At 39.4% G+C, this 25,246-nt stretch overlaps 1 protein-coding gene across 1 annotated transcript in view; it reads right to left on the reverse strand.

Annotated features, from left to right (window-relative positions):
• LOC131235541 (protein CIA1) overlaps positions 1 to 25,246 on the reverse strand; it is a 46,488-nt gene that overhangs the window by 5,554 nt on the left and 15,688 nt on the right. The window contains exon 7 of the mRNA XM_058232732.1: positions 4,206 to 4,268. Within this exon, the coding sequence (XP_058088715.1) occupies positions 4,206 to 4,268 (63 nt within the window). The remainder of the gene's footprint in view (positions 1 to 4,205; positions 4,269 to 25,246) is intronic.

The following is a 25,246-nucleotide window of genomic DNA, read 5'->3' on the forward strand; positions in this document are numbered from 1 at the left end:
GGCGTAACGGTGCCCACCGATACCGATACGTATACGGGGGTGTAACGGCGATATGGGGGCATAACGGTAACGGTGCAATTTTTTTAAATTTTTTTTTTTTTGCCCAAAAAATATGAAAAAATATAGATTAAATCCGGAATATTCTAAGCATTCCAAATATGCATTTATTTATAAATTGGAACATGTTTATGGTGGTTTAACGGTCCACTCTTTGGTGAGAAGTTGCACCGGACTGTTTGATGAATTTATGAACCAGACAACCTGGATTTGACTGCAAAACTCATATATTTAATTTTCTAACTATCTACTATCAATGATAGATATATTAGAATTTTTTAAAAAATGGCCGAAAATAGTGCGTAAATAGAAAAACTTTATAAAAAATATAAAATCACATCCAAAATCTGAAAAATGGACATTAATATGTTCTAATATGATTAACACATCATATTCTACCATTAAAATAGCAACACAAAATAAAAAATGATTTTTCGAATTTTAAAAAATAAGGGCCGAAAATAGTGCGTAAATAAAAAAAAAATTATAAAAAAAAATATAAAATCACATCCAAAATCTGTAAAATGGACATTAATATGTTCTACTATGATTAACACATCATATTCTACCATTAAAACAACAACACATTAAATAAAAATGATTTTTCGAATTTTATTAAAAAAAAAGACCGAAAATAGTGCGTAAATAGAAAAAAATTATAAAAAAAATAAAAAATCACATCCAAAATCTGTAAAATGGGCATTAATATTTTCTACTATGATTAACACATCATATTCTGCCATTAAAACAGCAACACAGTAAATAAAAAATGGTTTTTTGAATTTTTTTTTTTAAAAAGGCCAAAAATAGTGTGTAAATAGAAAATAATTATAAAAAAATATATAAAATCATATCCAAAATCTGTAAAATGGACATTAATATGTTCTATTATGATTAACACATCACATTCTACCATTAAAACAGTAACGCATTGAATAAAAAGTATAAATACCTATTTTTGAGGAATTTCTGAAAAATGACCCACGGAGCTTCGAATCAAGAAAATCCTTAATATAAGTTGTTTTTATCTGTAATTTCAAGCTAAGAGTGGTCGAAAATTGCTATAGAATGATTTAGAAAGAGTTTGGAAGAAAGAAGTACCAAAAAAAGTGAAAAATCGGACCTTAAAAAGAAGAAAAAAAAAACTAACCATTATTGGACCGTTACGTCCTGACCGTTACGCATACAGAATCGGGGTGGGGGGGTGCCCGTTTCTACCCCGTATCACGTAACGGTCCAGACTGTTATTGTTTGCTTAGCATTCTCAGGGCGATTAGAGGAGGACGATTCCAATCGGGTGTAGTCAGAGGCTATTAAAATTGGTCTTTATTTACTGACTATTTCTCAGCCCGTATTTGTTGAAAATGGCTAGTCGAATGCAATTGCATGGGTTTCAGGTGTTACTTTGCAACCTATGATGAGAAGCTTCATTGTTAAATTAGAGTGCAATGCTTTAGAGGGAATTGATCCAGTCATGAATGCCAGTCTAAGGTTTTAAATAGGTGCATCCAGTATGGTATCATTGATCACCAATACAGCCCCATTTGGCTCAGGCTGTTTCGAGCTGATATAGGCTGATTCAGCCGTATCATTCATGGGGGATACCGGTATGTATGGGGCGATACGTACCGGTTTCAGATGACTCTTTAAACCTTGTATGCCATCCAAGCACAAGAGTGACAGGGTGTCTGCCTGTTTCCCCAAAAAGAGGGCTGTAACTACACTGCCAGACTATGCTTTACAATAACATGCTACGGTACCACTGCAACATGCACTATGGTGATCTTCTTGTTTAGGGTCTATTTGAAGTTATTTCACTTGGAAATAAATGGCAAAGACAAAAGGCCAAGATTTTTCTGGGATGATGTGTAGATGGGTGATAGGCCCTTCATGATGACTTCCCAAGGCTGGCCAGTCCCTCCCCTAGGGTGGGCATCTCTGTTGCTAGTTGCTACTCGGTTGCAGGTAGTCAAGTGGTTTGGACCCCTTCATGCTGTAGAAACCTTCTAGAGAAGAAAGAGGAAGAGTTCATCACTCTGTCGTTGAGACTCAAAAGCATCCTTCCATCCCTTTCATCAGTGGATTCAGCGGTTAGGACCGCATACGGTCTGCTCTGTTAGTCTTCTCCTACCGACAACTATGAACATACCACCTTTCTTTGGTTTTATGGTGCTCCGCCCAAGGTTGTAGCATTTTCTTGGCTGATAGGCAGGAGGAAGGCGCTTACATTGGATAATATGTGTCAGAGGAAGATGACTCTGTGTTTGTGGAATGAGGAGATATTCAACCTCATTTGCTAGGGAGTTTTATGATCTAATCTTGGACTTCTTTGGAAGTGCTTGTGTTATCCCGAAGTCAATTGAAGGTTTCTTGCTCACTTGGCATGGAAGAGAAGTGGGGAAAGGGGGGAGTGAGGTTTGGAGATGGGCCTTGCAAGCCAGCCTATGGGTTTTATGGTGAGAAGAGTAATCAATGCTTCCGAAATATTAGCGGGTATGTTGCAGACGTCTTTAGAAGGGAAAAGTTTGATGTATTGGAATGGGCTTCGATCTCTCAAGTGATAGGAGATCTTCCTCTCTCTTCTTCCTCTTGGGCATATTTGTAATTCTTTGTATTCTTTAGCCGTTTTGGCTCCTCTTCAATAAAACCGTTATTTTCCAAAAAAAAAAAGGGGGGGCCAAGATTTTAGTAGGGCTTTCAGGGTTATAATGTGGGACTGACAGACTCTTCATGGCTGATGTTTGAAGTAGTGTTTTGGTATCTTTTTGCTAGAATCTCTTTTATTGTGGATGTGATCTCATAAATCCATGAAGTAAAGATCTTCCAATTTTTATGGTCATTCCTCCATTATTCACTTTAGTGATTTCTGATTGTTTTCTAGGGTTTAAGGCAAAGTAGAGGACTACATTAGTTGCATGCATCATTATTCAGTTTTTATGGTGTATGCACATTAGTTTCATACACCATCTACCTCGTGCCGCTCCTACTTTGAATGCGGACATTTAATTTTTTTTTTGTTAGCTCGTTAGTACACCCCACTGTCAGTTCACACTTCACCGTTAGCCACCCCACTTTGAATGCGGACTTCCGTCCCCACCATATTGACGAATCTTGCTCTCGGCAATTTCTAAGCCCGGAAATTTATAGGGAGATTTCAGATTTTGGCATTTATCTCGTGATATTATCGGGAAACTCTCACTAAAAATAAAATATTTAAAAATATTATTATAAATTACTAAATAATTATAAAAAAGAGTATACAAGTACTAACTGAATTATTTTAAGTTGTAACTATGTTCTCCGCTGCAATCGCGATAATTTTGTGATAAAAACTTTAAAAAATTAAAAACTTCTTAGATTTTGAAAATCTCGTCATATTATTGTGATAATATCATTTAATCAAGCTTCCATAATGATATTGAGAGATTCTCAAAATCTAGGCAATATTTATCACAATGGTTTCCACTTCCTAGCTGTTCATACTTGCTAACATTTTTAAAACTGACACTTCCACACTACTGCACATGAATCTATGACGGGTGACCTTCATGCTTCTTGGAACCATATGCGGGGTGCGATCATGTGTCGAGATGTATGTGAAATTCGCTGCTATAACCACTGAATGATGGTGTGTGATTACCAGAGAATAAAGCCTTACCTTTCCATCGCATATAGATATCAGAAATAATAAGCTCTATTTTCCATAGTGAAAAATCTCTTTCTCAGCAATTTCATGCCATGGTAATTTATCAGAAGATTACGTTTTTCTCATGATATTATTGGGAAAATCTCACTGAAAATAAAATATTAAAAAATATTTATTACAAATTAATAAATAATTTCAAATTTTAAAAATATGGGTAAATATTTATTTTGATGAAATCGCAAAAATAGAAAACTGCTGAGATTTTGAAATTTTCATGATATTATTGTGATAATATCGCGTATTGAATTTTCTGTGAAAATATCATGACATGTTCGATTTTTTTGGTGATCTTTGTCTCAATGCTATTTTCCAATCCCCACCATGCCATGATAGGAGAAAAAATACGCAGAAAGCTAAGAAAAAAAATATATATATATATATATATATATATGATAAGCTTTTCTTAGAGATAAGATAAATATGAATTATGATAAGTTAGAACCTTGACCAATGAACTGAGAATATAGTCCGGTCATGATATCCCGAGAGAGTGCAAAGATGTCTCCTGAAGGAACCAAGAAAACAATATAATCAGATGCATAAAGATAAAAGAAAGAAAAAAGATCATAAAAATATGTAACAATGGCAATCCCTACTACATAGAGAATTGCAAAAATTAGTCCTTGCCTTCATATTAAATGAAGAGAAATGCTCCAGTGCTCTGCCTCTCAGAACACTATGCATTACAGTGCTCCTTGCATTGTTCACTAGAACAGTCCAATTGATTGATCTGAACCGTCCATTAAGTCAAGAGCACATTTCATGGACATTCACGCAAAAATTCACTGATTGGATGATCCAATTCATCCTTGATTGGGTCTTATTTTCTATAGCCATCCTTTTTCCAGTCCATGGATGGGATAGCTAAGATGGCCCGATGAAAGTGATTGTTTTGAATCATAAGCAATCTATGATGTGCCCTAACAAATAAATGGACTAGATTGCTGATCAGGCCTATTTTGGAATAAATAACCTTGACATTCAACTTAAGTCCATCCATCCATCAAATGGTTAATATTTGTCAGATTGGTGGCACGTTTGCTTGGTGATCTAATGAACAGTTTGGATCAGTAGATTGGACTGGCTTAAGTGTCCAAATGCAACTAGGAGTGCTATAACTTATAGTGCTCTGAGAGCACTGGAGCACTTCCGTTAAATGAAAGTGCGATTAATTTTGGCAGATATGCTGCACTTAGGTAACCAAAACCTAATGCCTCCTGGTATAGAACTACTGAACCAAAAGTGTGCTGTGCCAGTACGACAATCATGCCACTACATGGAGAAGTTTCAGTTCAACTGCAGCCTACCTACCAAAAAATAAGAGCGGAACTAAAAGAATTATGTTGCATTAACTTTAACCATGCAGCTTACACTAAGTTAAAATATTTGCATGACTTGGACTTAAAAATTATGAAGCAATACACACCCAATTCAGCAAGCAATTTGCAACACAGAATTCTCCAAATTTAAATAAAAGCCTGATAGATAGCTTTCAGTCCCAAATCCCAGAAAATCATAGTTCAAGAACTTGGTGACTCGACTAAACAAGATTGCCAGTGGAGTCATTACGAAATTCAGATGAGCATGACTCAGAATTGACTCATCAAAACTCACAAAGACTAAAACAGAGTCGCTTGGTTGAAAAGAATACTTTGGCAGAGGGGGGAGACCAGCATAGCAGAAGACTTTTTATTTTTTTTGGCAGTTTTGTATATTTTACATGTATATCCCTACTCTAACTAGTACAATAAATGACTTGTCTACCAACGGGACATTGAGTCCAGTATTGTTTTCAGGTTTTTGAACAGCGCAATAAATAACAAATGCAACACTCTCAAAAAAAAATAAAAATGCAACACTAGTATATCCTTAGGAGCATACATACCGAAGCAAATGGATGTAACATACTATTCAGAATACAAAAACAATCAATCGAGAAAACTGAATACAAAATGTGTATAAGAAAAAATCTTGAATGTTGTGAAGCATATGGCAAACTCAGCTGGGACATTACGGGATGATTTACAAAAAGAATGAAGTGCACTACCACATCTGATGATAACAACCACATGCTGGAACTAAAGAGCATACAATATCTTCCCAACAGGCAGACGGCAGTGTTCGATCTGAAAGCAACTAAAATTGAAAATGCAACTGTAAGATATGAATTAATCGTCATCAAATCACACAGCCTGCTTCTTCTCAAAGCATATTTTATTTACAACATGCATCAGAAACAATATCAACCTCATGAATATGAGAATGTTTAGATTTGGGAAGGCCTCAGTACACACATAATCTGGATGGAAATCATGGATCACATAAATGGATAAATCAAGTAATTTACATATTTTCTCAATCATCACAGACCTCATGAATATGAGAATGTTTAGAGTTGGGAAGGCCTCAGTACACACAGATGATCCGGATGGAAATCATGGATCACATAAATGGATAAATCAAGTAATTTACATATTTTCTCAAACATCACAGACCTCTGTTACCGAATTCACTTTATAGTAGCACAAACTATGAATTGGTTGAAACATCCTGGTTCACAAAATGGTCTCCTTTGGTAGTAATTTACACATTTTCTCAAATATCACAGACCTATGTTACCAAATTTGCTTTGTAGTAGGACAAACTATGAATTGGTTGAAACATCCTGGTTCACAAAATGGTCTCCTTTGGTTCAATACAATCCCCTGAACCATGCAAACCAAGGAACCACAAAGGGTGTGGAATCACTTAGGCCTATTATTTAGGTTATGCAGACAAACAAGCTCTTTACATTAAAATCTGGTAAACTAGATATTGAGCTTTGCTAAGCCCACACATATTTGCAATAAAGCTAACGTATACGCTACACATGTGCCCGCATGGCATGATAGGTCCAAGATCCAATCCATCCGTGAGAATGGCACCACAGTATTGATGCCCTATCCAACAAGCAGGTTGATCCACAGGTAAGGTGGGCCACAGTTTTCGAAACAAATGTAAGGCTCTGAAAAAACTTGGCCGAAGTTTTCTAACCCATCCACTAGTTTCCAATATTGGGGCCCACATGCTTATTGGAAAAAATGTACAAGGCCAGCAAAACCTGATGGATGTATTAGATCTTGCACCTATCTGCCTTGCTGGCACATACATGAGCTTTATTGCACATGTATGCGCTTAGCAAAGCTCCTAGAAATCTGACTCGATCTTTTAACAGTTACGAATTGCCCTTTTATTTTCAAAATATATCTGAAATATCCTCACCTTCTTCTGTCCTCTTTATATGATCACCCCACCAAAGAGAAATTGGAGAACCACTGCTAATGACATGGGTCCATTTGAAAGTTGCAAAGAGAGTCCAAACCAAGCAACATGACAAACCAGGTAACTTACTTCCAAATAAATAGCATAATTTAACCCAAAACAAACATCTGATGAAGTGAAGCACGGGCCAGAGCATGGATGAGCAGTTTGTGATTCTCTTATAGGATTAGATTGTTTCAGCCCTAGCAGGTTTCCCAATTATGCAAGATTTAGACCCATTTCTATAAAGGCTGCAGTTAAGGAGATCTTGGTAAACAAAATGGGATCTGCAATTGCAGTTTTTATCATTGAATAGAAGAAATGCATTTTGGTGTATTTCTTTGAGCCTTTGGGGTCTCTTTTGAAGTACCCACGCAGAGGATATTTGTTCCCTACAATGGATAAACTTAACATTTCAACGTAATACCACCAAATTCACAAACTCTGAACCTTCTACATGTCGGGATAGTACACATATTCTTCATAAGCACTGCCAAACTAATCTTCCCCACACCAAGTTCCTTTACAAGTTCCTTTAGAGGATGATAACCCCACCAATCATTTTCTGTGTTTGAGATGGACGTAGAGTTTTAGGGAGGAATATACATGATTGACAATCCATGGTCCCTACTGCTGCAAATAAAAAATAAAAAAATCCGGCCAACAACCTCACTAGCAAGCTTTTGATATCAGTATTTAGAGGGGAAATATGGATACAATACGCCCAATATGTATCAAATAGTTAAAACCTTGCTTGCTAGACAAGGTATCCGGCAGTATGTAGGTAGTATCATGTATTCTATTCCCTTGATTTGCCCTTTTGTTTTAATAAAGTTCAATAACCATAAAAGAATAAAAACATGCATGTCCATTGCTAATTTGTAAAAGACAACTTATTAATTCAATCGTTCATTTTGTATTTAGTTCTTGAAATTCAAGTAGGAAAAGACCCAAAGAGCAAAAATTGAGGATGTTGATACATTTTTTAAAAAAAAGAAGAAACATAAACAGGCAGAGATGTCACATGCAGCATGCTCCTCATATAAATATTGTTGTTTCCAACGATGACAATGCGACAGCAATTAGAAAATATAATAATCGCAAAGATAAAAGGGTAGCAATGATTTATTACTAACGGTACTTGAGGCTGTCAATAAACTCATCCTGGTAGTTATTGCACCAGTCACTCCCCAGCCCAGTAAAGGAGGAGGATCGATATCAGGTGTGCAGCCAGTTATTGAACATTTTTGCCAAGCTACCATTTCATAAAGCCAACCGAAATTAGCTAGGGAAACATGACGGTGGTGGTTATGACCTTTTTCTTTTTTCTTTTTTTTTTTTTTGTGGTGGTTATGGCTTTTGAATTGCTGAGTGGAAAACAACGCATTAAATTGAAAATGAAGTTGGTTAATAAGGACCATGTATTTCATAAAACCGACTGAAATTAGCTTGGAAAAGGCTATGATGGTGGGGGGTTATGGCTTTTGAATTGATGAATTGAAAATAATGTATTTAAATTGCGAATGAAGATGATCAATAAGGATAGTTTATTTATAAGTGTCTCTTCTTACAGTTATTTTCTTACGGAAAGCATAGTTTTGAATGATAGAATTACTTTCTGGATTGGGGTATGAATTCTCTATTGATTGCTTGAAAAATCATGCAATATTAGAGAATAGGATTACAAGAAGATGCTGCAATATGGATCCATTTCTTCTTCTTCTTTTTTTCTTTTTTTGAAAAGCAGCTGATTTTATTAAGGGCAAAACAACCCAGAGAGGAACAACAAGCTACGGGCGTCAAGGAAGCGACCCAGCTACAAGACTAAGATATCCAGATTACATCCCTTAGTTTTGGAGTTGGCCTCCAGGCCCTCCACCCATTCGGCAATCAGTAATCTAACTCTGAAAGCAACTCTGTTTGCCTCCATTTTGGAATTATCGAAGCACCTGGCATTCCTTTCCTCCCAAACTGCCCACCAAATGGCTAGAAGTGACATTCTCCAGATTTCCTTCTTGATATTAGGAAGGGATGCTGATGCGGACACAGGTGCATTCAAGGTGTACCAACGAAGAAAGCGCCAACCACAAGTGCCGTCCTTGTGGATAAGCGAATATTGAGGAGCTGAAGACCTTTCACATGTGATTGGACATATAGAAGACCCCACTTAGGGAAGACACATGTGAAGGAAGATTGGAGAAATAAGACTGAGCGCCCAAACTTTCCCATACTTATGTTATTTGCGCGTTTTTTGACTTAGTTAGGGGTCTTTTAGTAATCTTATATCTTTATTTGCTTATCCTAGGGGTATTTTAGTAATTTTATGTCTTTATTTGCTTATTTAAGTGGGGTAAAGCCTTAAACACGAATTTCAACTATTGATTAATGAAAAGCAAACCCTTTGGTTGCCTCCTTCCTCTCTTCTCTCTAATGGTGCTTCTTCTCTCCCCTTGATCTTCTTCTTTTAATTTCTTCTTGTGCCCCTCCAACTTCCTCAAGGTAATAACTTTCTTCCTTCTATTTTTCAGTTTTGGTTAATTCTTCTTCGATCAAAATCTTGAGAACCGATCTAAACCCTAAATCCCCAAATTCTCAAATCCCTAATCCGAGAAACTTCTTGGTTCTTCGGACTAGTGATCTTCATTGATCGATTGGGTGTGACCATGCAAGATCGGGAGGTCTCATCCCTCGCCGGATCCAACCTAAGTAGTAATTGAATTCCATACTCCATGGTTGTAGTGATGGCCCGCTCCATTGCATGTTTCCTTTATGATTTTCTCAGTTATGATGATTACTGTTAGAATTTTATATCATTTATTCCTTTTATTTCCGCTGTTTAATTATCTCCATGAGCATGCATCATAATTAGGGTTGTCCTGCGTCAGATGCACCATGTCACGCCAGCAAACAAGAATCCACCGCACTCGGCATGGTCCACCTAACTTGGAAGCGAACCAAAATATCTGCCCAAATCGGCTTCAAGAAGGAACAATGCAAAAACAAGTAGTCGACGGACTCTCCATCTTGCATACACATACAACACATGTTCGGAATAACCATGGCCCTTTTCCTTAAATTATCTATTGTGAGAATTCTCTTCCTTCCCACAAGCCACCCGAAAGCGGCTATCTTTGGGGGGACAGAGTAAGACCAAAGGAATTTAGAATAACACTACTCTCTGGATTGCCCGTCAAAAGAGAGAAAAAGGACTCTACCGAAAACCGACCTGAGGGATCTACTTTCCACACCCTCTTATCCAAATCGACTTCGTTTGGGGCGCAAGGGGAGAAACGCTCCAAGAGGCCGACATAATCGGAAACTTCTTCGTCTCGGAGGTTGCGTCTACAAGGGGGGGCCCGCACCACAAATCCTCCAATGCGAGAGAAGCAATCAGCCACGAAAACCGAAGTATCCGGCGCCAAGTTGAAGATAGAGGGAAAGACGTCCTTTAGAGCGTAGTTGCCAACCCATTCATCCTCCCAAAATCTGATTTTTTGTTGTTGCCTAGGGAGAACCCAACACCTTTCAAGAATGAATCTTCGATGGCAGAGACATCTTTCCACAAGGCAGTGACCCTATAAAGAGTAGAATCTCTAGTCCACCAACCATCCCTAGAAATTCCATATTTACAAGTAAGGACCTCTTTCCAAAGGGCCCCATCTTCCTCCCCAAACCTCCAAGCCCACTTGCCAAGCAATGCCAAATTCATAGCTTTGAGGTCCTTGATCCCACTTGAGAAGGTGGAACTTGTTCTTATCCTCCGCTCCTTGCTAAAAGAAATACCACCTTAGCTTCTCGATTCTAGCGATAACCAGTGTTCGCATTATCAACGAATTGTCGATAATATCGATGTCGCTAGACACCGAAACCCCCATTTTTCGTTTCTCTTTGGATTATCGGCGAAATATCGGCGATATCTTCGATAATTTTGGATTTTTTTCTGACAAAATAGGTAAAAAGCGAAAAAAATCGAAAAAAAAAAAAAAAAAAAAAAAACTTTGATTTCAATAATACCTGGTTGATGGTTGATCGGAACTCGGAAGAAAAGAATCTCATGGGCAGAAATCGACAGTGCTTGTCTCGTGTGACTCACAAATACATGATTTTGGCGAAAAATCAGGGATTTCGGCGAAAAATTAGGGATTTCGGGAGATTGTTTGAAACCCTCAGTCGAAAATTGCCCCTCTTCTCCGAAAACCCCTCTTCGCAAACGAAATCCCCTTTTTTGTTTTTTGTTTTTTGTTTTTTTTTTTTTCTTTTTTCTTTTATGCTTCAGAACTACGGAAGCAAACCAGGCGCATGGTGTGCTTCAACATACTAAGTAAACTTTCTAGGCCCACCGTGAATGTATGTGATTTATCCATGCCATCCATTCATTTTTCTAGTTCATTTTAGGGGTAAATACCAAAATTAAAGCATATCCACAGCTCCAGTGGACCACACTACAAGAAACAATGAGAATAATGATTTTCACCGTTGAAACCTTCTTAGGCCCCACAGTGATGTTTATTTGTCATCAAACCTTTTTTAAAATATAAAAAGGCATGGATGAAGGGTTAAAATAAATATCAGCTTGATTCAAAATTTTTGTGGCCACCAAGAAGTTTTTAATGATATGCGTTCAATTCACACAGTTTCCTGTGGTGTGGTCCATTGAAGATTTGAATGTGGTTCATTTTTCGGATCCACTAAAATGATATGGAAAAATGAATGGATGGCGTGGATAAACCACATGCATTCAAGGTGGGCCCCCAACAGAGCTTACTCGGGATGGTAAGAGGATTTGCCCGTGTACCACACAAAGCTAGTAGTAGCTAGCTATAGGTAAGTGTCGTGCGAAGACGAGCACTGGCGCTCCTCGAGCTCCGAGTTGTACGAACGGTTCAAAGGAGATCAAAGTTACATCAGCCCTACAGTGATATATTTATTATATTTATACCGTTCATCTATTTTTTAGAGCTAATTTTAGGGCATTATTCAAAAAAAAAAAAAAATCATATTTAAAATTTATCTGGACCGCACTACAAATAACAACAGGGATCAAGATTTTCACCATTAAACAATTTATAGGGACCACCATAAAGTTTATTTTGCATCCAATCTGTTCATAAAAACACAAATATCTGAATGAAGAGGAAAAACAATTTTCATATTGATCAAAAACTTTTGTGACCCCAAAAAGGGTTTCAATTGTAAACATTCAATGCCCCACTGGTTTTTGCAGTGTAGTCCACTTGATAGTTATATCTGTCTTATTTTTCGTCTAAAGACTTGAGACGAGCCCTTCAAATGGATGAACAGTTTGGATATAACACATACGTCATGATCAAACCCACATAACTTGATAATGTCGGTGTGAGATACACCAGCCAATCCGCTTCCGGACTGCGCCAGAACGGAAGTGAATTGCATACTGAGTAAACTCAGTGGGCCCATTGTAATTGCGAATTTGATCCACTCAGTCCATCCATTTTATTAGATGATTTTAAGGCACAAGCCAAAAAAATGAAGCATATCCAACGCTCGGGTGGACCAAACCACATGAAACTGTGTGAATTGAATGCTTAACATTGAAAAATTCTTGGGGCCACAAAAGTTGTGTATCAACCTGATATTTCTGTTTTTTATTTATCCATGTCCCTGTGATCTTACGAACAGTTTGGATGACAAATAAACATCACCAGGCCCTATGAAGATTTCAATGGTGGAAATTATTATTACCACTGTTTCATATGGTGTGGTCAACTTGAAACTTAGATAAATTTATTTTGGTTATTATTAGAATAATTTCTTATGGAAATGTATGCTTTTTTGGGCCCCATTAGATAAATTTATTTTGGTTATTATTAGAATAATTTCTTATGGAAATGAATGCTTTTTTGGGCCTCATTAAATGAACACTTATTATTTAATACATTTTTTTACTAATTTTTAATTTCTAAATATGCAAATATGTGTATTTAGGCATGTCCTGAAGTTTCATTAAAAAATTTCACCGTTATCTCCATGTTTTCGCATATTTCTCCGAATTTCCGGTTATCGGCGATAACGATATTATATCTTTATCTCTGGCCAACGAAACTTGTAGCGATACCGACAACTCGAACACTGGCGATAACCGACATTAGTCACTTGAACAGTGACATGAAATAGACGACAAGGTTTGAAAGAGCCACTTTGATCAGAGTAATGCGGCCCCCAACAGGCAAATATATGCTTCTCCATCTTGCTAGCATCCCCTTGACTCTTTTGATCACTTTGTCCCACAAATGCTTAGCTCGCTTGCCCACACAAAGAGGGATCCCTACAAAAGTAGCTGGGAAAGATCCGACCACACAACTAACAATCTCTATGAACCTCTCCACTTCATGGGTCTCCATCCGCACACCAAACATTTTGCTTTTGGAAAGGTTGACTTTTAAGCCCGAAATAGCTTTGAAGCACTTAACAATGGTGCACATATTCTCCACCATCTCCTGAGAAGCATCACAAAAAAGGAGCGTATCATCCGCAAATTGAAGGTGCAAAATAGAAGAAGGCATACCTTCTATCAAGAAACCTAGAATGAGGCCTTCTTCTTGGCCCTTTTGGAGCATGTTGCTTAATGCCTCCATAATCATGATGAAGAGGAAGGGAGACAAAGGATCTCCTTGCCTTAGACCCCAAGAGATACCGAAGAAGCCTTTGGGGGAGCCACTAATAAGAACCGAAAAGCGGGTTGAAGAAACGTACTCCCGAATCTAGAATCTTCATTTCGAGCCACAACCCAATCGCCTTATCATATAGTCGAGGAAAGCCCAATTAACATGATCTTAGACTTTTTCAATATCAAGCTTGCATATAATCCCTATTTGTCCCCCGATGTGTCTAGAGTGAAGGCATTCATGAGCACTAATAGCGTTATCTAGAATAATAGTTGTTGAAAACCTTCTCAAGCTGGATCGACGACCAAGAATTGGTGGATCTTCATTTGATTGGGGCCAGATTCACCTGGTCTAATGAACGGGCCAACCCAACTCTCCCTAGGCTCGACAGATTTTTGGTTTTGACAGATTCGATAGAAGCCTTCCCTTTAATCTCCCAATCTATACTCCCAAGACCCACTTCTGATCACAGCCCGCTCCTTCTATCAACAGACGTTGAAAATTGGGGCCTAAAACCGTTCTGATTTGACATTTCCTGGCTGAAGATAAAAGGTTTTCAACGACTTATTCAGGAATGGTGGGCAGATCTCAAAGTGGAGGGCTATGCAAGTTTCAGATTGTGCAGAAAGCAGAAATTATTGAAAATGAAGATAAAGGACTGGAAATTAGTTGAGTTTCGCAAGAGGGAGTTGGAAACGAATGATATCCTTGCCGAACTGCAATCAATTGATTCCAATACTGAAACAGATCAACGGATCAGAAGACTTCAATTAATCAAAAACTATTCAACCAGGGTCCTTGAAGACGAAATTTCCTAGAGACAGAAATCGAGGAGCAAATGGATAAAAGGAGACAAAAACACAAGATTTTTCCACTCTATAGCCTCTGCTCGAGCAAGAAACAACAAAATTATCAATCTGGTGGTGGATGGGGTCCAAACAGAGGACAAAGAGCGAATAACGGTAGAAGTTATTCAATATTTAAGAAACCTGTTCTGCGAAGAAGGATGGGCTAGGCCAAAGCTAGATCAACTCCATTTTGATCGCATTTCAGCAGAGGAAAGCAGCTAACTTGAATCTTAGTTCTCTCTTGAAGAATTAAAGGAGCGATAGATGAATTACAAGGAGACAAGGCCCCCGGTCCAGATAGATTCCCGATCATATTCTTTCAAACATTCTGGGATATCTTAAAGGGAGATATTTTAGATTTCATATCAGAATTCCACGACAGAGGCAGAATATCAAAAGAATTAGGGGCTTCTTTCATGGTTCTCATCCCAAAATGCCCAGGAGCAAAATCCGTAAAAGATTACAAACCGATCAATCTTTTGGGAGGCCTTTATAAGATTCTGGCTAAAGTTTTGGCGTCCCGTCTTAAAGGTGTGTTAGGAAAGATTATTTATGACAACCAAAGCGCATTTATTCCAGGTAGACAAATCACTGATGGTGCTCTAATTGCATCAAAATGCTTGGACTCCTGTTATATATCCGGTTGCAAGGGACTCATATGTAAGCCTGACCTTGAAAAGCAAACGACCACATAGACTGGACTTTCCTTCAGTACATGCTGAATCGGATGGGTTTTAGGGAAAAGTGGATTCGATGGATGGTGGAATGTGTCTGCTCTGCTTTCTTTTCCGTATTACTTAATGGATCCCCAAAAGGATTCTTTAGTAGTTCTAGAGGACTAAGACAAGGCGACCCTTTATCCCCATTCTTATTTCTAATCGTTGGTGAGGCATTATCTAGAATGTTGAGAAAGGGTTAAGAAGGCATAGTCAGCGGATTCTAGGTGAAAGGGATGGAAAATTCGATATCTCATATTCAGTTTGCCGACAATACCCTCCTATTTTGTGAAGTAGAGCAGACAAAAGTGAGTAATCTGTGCACTATAGTTCGATGCTTCAAGGCAGTCTCAGGTCTCAAAATCAATCTTGCAAAATCAAAGATGTTTGGCGCAAATATGGAGGAAGAAGAAATACAAAGTTACACTAACCTTTTCGACAGTCCGATGGGAACTCTTCCAATAATGTTTGTAGGCCTGCCTCTATGTATAGGGAAACCTCTAAAGTGCTTATGGGACAAAGTAATTGCAAGATTCAAGAAATATCTTGCGAGATGGAAATGCAGATACCTATCTTTGGGAGGTTGGCTAACTTTGATAAAAATCAATTCTATCAAATCTGCCCCTATATTTCATGTCCTTGTACAAATGCCAGGCATCGATTCTGCTGACTCTTGATAGACTTAGAAGAGACTTTCTATGACATGGAAAGGAGGGAAAAAAATTTCATTTGGTTGAATGGAAGAAGGTGTGCAAGCATGTGCAAGATGGTGGTGCAGGAATCAGAAATCTCAAAACAATGAACCAGTCACTTCTAGGTAAATGGTTTTGGAGACTCAGAATTGAAAAAGGGTCGTTGTGGAATACACTCATCAAGAGCAAATATGGCAACTCAGAGGGAGGTTGGTGGACAAAGGAATCGTCAGTAAAGCCTCAGTTTTATGGAAAGGAGTTCTTTCTTCAAAGATGGAGGTTATCAAAGGTATTGGCATAGCAATAGGAAAAGGTGATAATACACGATTCTGGGAAGACATATGGGTGGGGGAATCAACCTTAAAAGAAGATTTCCTGAATATTTTTCGTCTCGCTCCAAATCAATCCATCCAGGTGGCTGATTTCTTTTCTATTATAGGGGGCGAAACAGTGTGGAATCCCATCTGCAGAAGAAATCTCCAAGACTGGGAGATCGAAGAATATGCAGCCCTGCAAGGCCACATCATCAGATGCGAGATAGATCAGGAGAGAGAAGACAGATTAATATGGAGATTCGACAAATCGAGCTCCTTCTCGGTTAAGTCTTTGTACAACCTTATTGATAGGAAATCATCCTCGGTGGCAAAAGCTAGGACAGACGTAGTGTGGAAATTCAAAGTTCCCGCAAAGATAGTTGTGTTCAGCCGGTTAGTTGGGAAGAACAAGGTGCTGACTGTCGACAACTTGAGGAAAAGGGGTATGACAATTACAAATATTTGCCTTTCTTGTATGGACGAAGAAGAATCAGTGGACCATTTGTTTGTCCATTGCCCTTTCATATGTCAAGTGTGGACAACCATTCTTCAATTCTTCAATATTTCTTGGTCCTTCCCTGAATCTACTGGTAACCTGCTAAAAACCTGGCATGGGCCAAAGTTAGGAAAAGAAAGGACCACAGTCTGGAGAATGTTTCTTTTGGCTGCTTGGTGGTCGGTGTGGGAAGAAAGAAACGGGAGATGCTTCAATGGTGTATCCAACTCGGCAGGTACAATAGTTCAGAAGGTGCAACAGTATGTAGTCGAGTGGGCTTCTTACACTGTTAATATAAAGGGTTGCAATTTGTTTCATGATAGAGGATAATCTTCTCGCATTCTCAGCGAGCTGATCTTCTTTTTTTGTAATCCTCTTTTTAATCAAATCATCGTTACCTCTCGAAAAAAATTTATGACAACCCGGGACAACGGCACTTTGATTCGCAGAGATGACACTTCCTATAACATTCTGAAGCTACACAGCCAAGACTTCTGCTAAGATTTTAGATGGGCCCCCTAAAAAACTTATAGGATGAAAATCCTTCAAGGACTTCGCATTGAAAACTTTAGGGATGATAGCAATGAACTAAGCGCCTAAATCTGATGATAAGTGGCCCCTTTCATGAAATTCCTACAAAAACTTCATCACGTCATCTTTCATCACATCCCCAAAAGGTTTGGAAAAAGGCCATCGTGAAGCCATCCGGGCCCAGCGCCTTGTCCCCTTCTAAAGCAAAAATTTCTGCTTTGACTTCTTCTTCCAGAAACGGGGCCTCAAGGAATGTAGACTGGAACTCGAAAAGGCAATTGTAGTTGAGATTGTCCAGCTTAGGCCTATCCCACTTTTCACCCTGCAGCAAATTTTGGAAGAACAGAGGGATTTCTACTAAGATATTATCTTTACCTTCTACCCGAGACTCGTTAATAGAGATGTTACTGATTTTGTTCATCCTGGCACGAGCGCTTGCTATGCTGTGAAAGAATTTCATGTTCGTATCCCCTTCCTTGAATCAAGCATTCCTGGAGCGTTGTCTCCATTTTGTTTCATATTCTAGCACCCTCCCTGCGTAGGCTTGATTGAGACTGATTCTATCCGCAACCTCCGCCTGGGACAAAACGTCCTCTTCCGCTTTGATGTCCAGGTCTTGAAGCTTAAGAAGAATTTTTGTTGTTTCCACATCTCTATTATAGATAACCTCTTGCTTCTACTCTTTAATCTTGCTTTTCAAGAGAAAAGGCTTGCGAGATAGTTGAAACCTTGTCAAGCCCTCCACCTCGAACGATTGCCACCAATCTTTCAATTTCGTCTGAATGGCTTCGGACCCCAATCCTCATCGTCCACTTCTAAGAGCAACGGACAATGGTTTGAAATGATTGGGCCATGTGAACCTCGCTCCATCCGGGGGAAGGTCTGCTAGCTCTAGAGAATTGATCCAATACACACACACACACACACAAATCGCATACTAGGAGTAACCCGACCTCCATTTGATTTTTCTAAAGCACACCGAGAGATGTTGAAGTCCCCTCCAATGCACCACGAGCCATCGAATTTGAGGCAGATGGCAGAAATCTCGATCCAGAACTCAGCCCTTCTACCTTCTTGGTTAGGACCGTAAATAGCAGTAAACAACCACTCCCAACCTAACAATACATCTTTCAACAAAACAGAGGCTGAGAAGGATCCATACCACGCATCCGATTTCGACCAAATTTGAGAATTCCATGTGACCAAAATCCCTCCCGATCTCCCTATAGCATCCAAGTGGATCCATTCTGCAAAATCGACTCCCTAAACGGTCATCAATAGAGCTCGGCTGAATCCCTGGACCTTAGTTTCCTTAAGTGTAATCAGTTGAGCTTTATACCTCCTGCAAACATCTTTGATCTAGTTTCTTTTCTGTTTATTCCCCCAGCCCCTCACGTTTCATGAAATTATCCTCATTTGGAAACTGAACTTAACCCTTCTCCTCTTTCTCCTTCCCAAATCGACAGGAACAAACTTAATACTAGAATTACGACTAACAAGTTCTCTGTTGCTAGTAAGAATGTTGGTTGTGCTTTTCAGCGATCTGGGATTGCATTTAGGTCTGCCTCGCTCCTCGATCACTTGGAAAAGAGCTAGGTAGTCTTTCGGGCAATCTCCAAAAGACATGCCAATGAGCCTCCTGAAGTGGCCCAACACTTCCCTAATCCAGCGTTTCTCTTTGACAACTTCCACAAAAGCTTCCCGTCTTGGTTTCGGTTTATCTTCGAGGAGCAAGGTCCTTTCTATTGCATCCACCGTTACTGCCTAAAGAGGGGCGATTTCGAGAGTCTCCCCGCTATCACCTACAGGTCTCAGAGACACCGCTGCAGCAGGTCTTTCTCCTGGAATAGTTCGACCAACGCTTCCATATCAGTCGTATGAGTTTTCGCGTCAGTTGATTCAGCCCCCCATTTCCACTCTGATTCCCCATTGTAGAAAGATGCAACAACCTCATCTTCCTCGGAGGTCATACCTAGAAATAAAAGAGCTTCGCGAGGAATAAAGATCGGTTCCCTTAGGCTGGGTATAGCGTCACACGTGGCATACTTAAGACTAAGGTGTGAACATGTGAGATCCTGAAAAAAGTTCGCACATGTAACGTTGCCGCACGAGCTAGTGCTTCTGTCCAAATGCGGATGGGACCCTAAGCAAGCCGTACGGACTCCAATTGTACTCTGCGCCTCCATGCATTCCACATCGGAACCAATAGAGGGATCGAGAGCCGAATCCGACCCTCTCCTCCAAAGAAATGGCAGATGTCTCGTCCGAAGACGCCAAGCCTCGCTAGTTCATTTCCGGACCAAGCATGCCACCTAAAAAAAGGAATCTGAGCCTCGACATCCACGCCTCCTACCTTCAATTCGCGTCCATGCGTCTCACCCTCAACTGCTGCAGCATCAGAATCCCCAGATCTGTACCTTCCAGAAGCTGTGACCTTCACCCACAATTGCCACATGTTGCAAGGAGGCCTCTACATGAGACACGTAGTCTCCTTTGGGTCTCGAGTTCCTAAGGAGCATCGAAACAATACTCCATCATCCCTGCGAGTCGATGAAGCCGTGTCCATGGTTGACCTTGAACTAGTGAGCTCCAAGATGATTCTTGATGGGTGGCCACTATCCACATTAGAACTGTCTTTGCCCGCATCTTCCTTGAAAACTCGAACCTCCCAAGAATCGTCACCTACCAGGTGGCACTATCTTCCAGATTCTCCTAACACACCCAGCCCCAACAGATTTCCGTCCTGGAGATGGTCTACGGATCGATGGAAACCACCTCTCCTAACCACTCTCCAATTAGGGCAAACGCCTCCCCCATCCACAATTCCAAGGGGAGTCCCTACACCTAAAACCAACACACCTCTTCCCTAGCGAGGAGAACTCTGACCACCTCTGCAGATCCACCACAGGGCCTCCAGCAACCGCTGCTCTTGGATTTAAGATCCGATCAGCCTCCCTTTGCAATGGGAATGGAATCCACACTTGGTCTTCGTGGATGATTTTGAGGTCCTGACTCAAAACTTGAGCCCCCAGATGCAGCAACCATCCGAAAATGTCTTCCAAAGTCACCCCTCTATTGGCTTTCACAACCAAACTCAACTAAGGGACGACCTTGGTTGTTCCGCCATTGACGTGTGAAAGTGGACCCCAAGACAATCGAGGGTACCTACCTTCCAGATTAAGTAGGAGATGGGAGAGCCTTTATAATCGAAAGGGGGATAGATGATACTGTTGTGATTCGAGATTAGCGCTTCTTTATAAGAGATTTAGTGCCTCAGTTGTTCTCCTAGGGCCTTATCCCATGCCCGAGCACAACATCTTCATTCCCACCAGCACTGACCCGAGCATCTGCCCTAGCGGGCCTCCGATAAGAGGATTTGCGATAATCCCCCTTTTCCAAAAGTCTTCTCTTGAGATTCACTTTCTCCAATCCGTGGCATGCAACTTGGACTGACAAGGGGATCCCATCAAACCATTTGTCGTGGCGGTCATTTATCGCCCTTTTGATTTCTTCTGTTGTTTGGAATCGAACAAACATGAACCCACACAACTCTCCAGATCCCTTAAATCTTGGAACCACCACCTCACATACCTTCCCCGATTTGCCAAATACCCCTCTGAAGTTGATCTCAAACCATTTAGGGGGAAAGCTATCCATGAATAATGTCGAAAGCACTGGCAAAGCAACGTCGTGTGCATATTTATCATTTGCAGACCTTCTTCCCCTTTTGAGCACGGGAATCCAAGGACCCAAGCTGTCTGATGCTGAGTCATGTTTCTCTTCAGAAGTCGAGTTATACAGACAACCATCAATGACGACCACCGATCTCTCTGGGAGATTACAGGCCGTAGCCCCATATCTCCGACTCTGTTCCCATCGCCTATCGCTATTGTTGATGTCTCCGAGATTGGGGTTAATGTAGATCTTCTAGCAGATGGTTTTCTTCCCTATTTTCTTAGAAGATACATATCACTGCATTTTTTTCTAGAAAATAGCTGTTGTTTTTTAGAGAAATTGAACTCCAATTGAGAATTGAGATGAAAATATCCGACCATGTGATGCCAATCAACCATCCTTGTGATTCGATACCAAATTCAATTTTGACAACCATGACTCTGCCATCCACATGTATCCTTGTTTGGCATTCATAATATAAGTCCTCAATTCTTACCGTTAAAAAAGAATAAGACTTCAATTTTGCCTCTCAATCCCTCTTAGAAATGGAAACAAAGAGGAACAAGCAAAACATGAGTTACTACCCGTCTACCCCCCAACCATCTACAATGAAACTAACTGTGAGAAAGCTACAAGAAAAGGAAATAGAGAAAAATACAAAAAGAAAGGGTATACTAGACGGTCAAAATGCTCCCTTTTAAGGGTGTTTGAACATTTGAATGGATTACAAAATATAAAAATAAAACCACTTCGCATTCAAAAGATCTTGTAGAATCTTTGAAAAAAAAAAAAGAACGGGGATTTTTACCACAAAATTCATCAAGAAACCTGATTTTAGCAGACAATGCTTAGATTAATTGAAACGGCCAAAAAAGTGTGTTTTTGGCAGTTGAAATGACCAAAATGTGTCTATTTTTTCCAAGGAGCGTGAAGTTGAGCACAGGCCCCTGTGGTGTGTATATCACATCTGACCCATCCACCAGAGAACCTCACCATGACAATCAAAATAACCAAAAATTATACCAATCCAATCATCAGGTGCGCCACATGAATTAGGAGGTTTTTAAGTGGTGTAAATTAGCTCGCTTGATTATAGGAAAGGCTAATATTTTTGGTTCGCCTGATCATCATGGTGGGGTGCACTTGTTTGATGGGTTAGATGTCATTCACTCACCATGTGGGCCCCACAATGCTCAAGCTCACCGCCTTTTAGAAAAATAAAAATAAAATTAATAGAATTAAATAGATGATGGCATTTCTGTCATTTCACTTGTCAAACAGCACTTTTTGGGCATTTCAATTAATCAAGACATTTTTTTCATAAACTCGGAACTCTTGGGGATTTTGTGGTAAAAATTCTAAATGAAAAACATAGATTTTGCCTCTTGAAGTGGAGTACAAACTGGAATTATAGAAAGTTGAGAGTCTAAGCTAATTTTGAGAGTGCATGGGAGATCGTAGTTTATTTTGGTTGACAAAGTCATTCAACAAGATTGTGCTAACGAAGAAAATGCCAAATAAATGGAGGAATAGTGTCGTGGTACCTATTTACAAGAATAAATGAGACAGAGCTGCATGAAGACATGAGACGAATGTATTAGAAAATCATTTTGGATTTATGATAGGAAAGTCAACCATCGAGGCTTTTTTCGTACTTAGCTGATCGAGAAATATAAGGAGACTAGGAAGGATCTCCATATGGTCTTTATTAACTTAGAGAAAGCAAATGATAGGATCTCTTGAGAGTTGATCTAGTGGGTGTTGGGAAAGAATGAGTCTCAAAAGAATATATTGACATTATTAAGGATACGCATCAGGGAGCAGTAACAAATGTGAGAACCACCAGTGGAGAAACAAGTGAGTTCCTAGTTGTTGTAGGCTTACAACAAGGCCTAACATTGAGCTCGTATCTTTTTTTGCACCGATTATGAATGAGTTAAGATGGAATTTATACAAAAAGGTCCCATGGTGTATGTTGTTTGTGATGACATAGTTTTAATTGACGAAATGAGAAGGGGGTAAATACAAAGCTAGAACTATGGACGGATGCTTTAGAATCTAATGGTTTTAAAATTGGTCAAATTAAAACAAAGTATAAGGAATGCAATTTTAGTAATGATAGAAGTGAAAACAAGGAATTAGTTAAGATTGATAACCAAGAACTACCCAAAAAAAAAAAAACGTCACGAGTTTGGGTGAACGGCTTCGGTCATGTGTTTACTCCCCACAGACATGAGTTTGATTCCCTTTCCTGTGGATTACATGGTGCACATGATTCGCGAGTGATTGCGTGCATCCACAGGGAATAATCTCGCCTTAAAGGGGTGGGGACACCCTGCCGTCATTTAAACCCAAAATGACCATTTTTAGTATCCTTTTTAGTAATTTGTTAGAGCAGAGAGATAGAGAAGGATGTTACTTGTCGAATTCAAGACGGGGGGAAGAAGTCACATTTAGAGTTTTATGTGTCCCCCATGTGAAAATCAAACTAAAGGGGAAATTTTATAGCATAGTTATAAGAGCAGTCATGCTTTATGGGACAGCATGTTGGGCAGTTGAAGAACAACATGTTCAAGGGATGAGCGTAGCTTAAACGAGGATATTGAGATGGATGAATAGCAAGACGAAAAAGGAAAGAATTAGAAATGAATCCATTCAAGGGAACTTAGGAGTAGCACTAACAGATAATAAAACAAGAAAAAGTACACTTAGATGGCTTTGCCATGTGCAACAGAGACCAAGACCTGCACTAGTTAGGAGTGAGTTGCTTCAAGTTGAAGGACTAAAAGAGCAAGGGAAGGCCCAAAAGGATGTGGGGGGAGGAAGTAAGAAAAGAATTGATGACCTATGGTTTAACTAAGGATATGGTCCTCGATGGAGTGGAATGGCGGAACAAGTTAAGGCTTAAATATTGATGATGATGACGAGTCTATGATAATTTTCTCAATGATTTGTAGAAACGCCCTTGCTTTTCACCAAAATATCATAAAGGGGCCTATAATTTCTAAATCTTGCAAGCACAAACAAGAAAACGTGAAGTAGAAAAGATTGCAAATGTCTTTCAAAGATTATGTGGAAGATAGTGATAACATCCAGTGTTCGAGTTGTCGGTATCACTACAAGTTTCGCTGGCCAGAGATAAAGATATAATATCGTTATTGCCGATAATATCGCCGATAACCAGAAATGCAGGGAAAAGAGGGAAACATAGGGAAAACGATGGAATTTTTCAATGAAACTTCAAGACATGGCTAAATACACATATTTACATATTTAAGAATAAAAAAATTGCGAAAAGAATACATTACATAATAAGTTTTCATTTAATGGGACCTAAAAAGCATGCGATGCCATAAAAAATCACTTTAATAGCAACCAAAATGAGTTTATATATTACAAATGCAGCTGGCATACAGTAATTAAGACACGTAAAAGTAAATGAACTCAAAGAAAAAAAAAAACAAATATATGATTGATCCAGAACTTTTGTGGCCCATTAATCATCAATCACCACTTTTTCCTTTGGTATGGTCTACTGGATAATTGGATGTGCATATTTTTTGGATAATAAGCTAAAATGATTTGGTATCTACACTGTTAACTCATTTTGACAAATCATTTTATGGTATGGGCCAAAAAATGAAACGAATCCAAATCTTAGGTGGACCACACCACATGAAAAAGTGATCATTGAATGGCAACCATTAAAAAATTTACGGGGGCTACATAAGTTTTGGAGCAAGCTAATATTTATGTTTTCCCTTCATCCAGGTCTATTAGACCTTATGAACAAATTGGATGGAAAATAAACATCATGATGGGCCCCAAGAAAGCTTCAGCGGTGGATATCATTCCCACCACAACTTCCTGTGGTCATCATTCCCACCACAACTTCCTGTGGTGTGGACCACTTGAGCCTCATATCTGGCTACATTTTGGGCTCATTCCCTAGAATAATATATCAAAATGGATGGACGGTGTAGATAAAACAAATATATCATGGTGGGCCTTACAGAGCCCTGACAGACCATCCATCTCTAGGCTCCTGATCCGCGCCAACATGGATTTTCCCCGCAGTGGAGTTATCGTGAGAACTTTCTGAGAACTCATCATATGTGATGTGAGTCCAAAATCTGAACAGTCTAGGTGATGCAGCACTCCATGAAACTTCTATGGTTCAACTTTTGCTTTCATCTAAGACTTCAGTGGGCCATTATAAAAGAAAACATTTTTCTCCCTTGATTTGCATCTTTCTTTGCTATGGCCC

The sequence above is a fragment of the Magnolia sinica genome, chromosome 19 (assembly GCF_029962835.1).
Source record: "Magnolia sinica isolate HGM2019 chromosome 19, MsV1, whole genome shotgun sequence".
Taxonomy (NCBI): domain Eukaryota; kingdom Viridiplantae; phylum Streptophyta; class Magnoliopsida; order Magnoliales; family Magnoliaceae; genus Magnolia; species Magnolia sinica.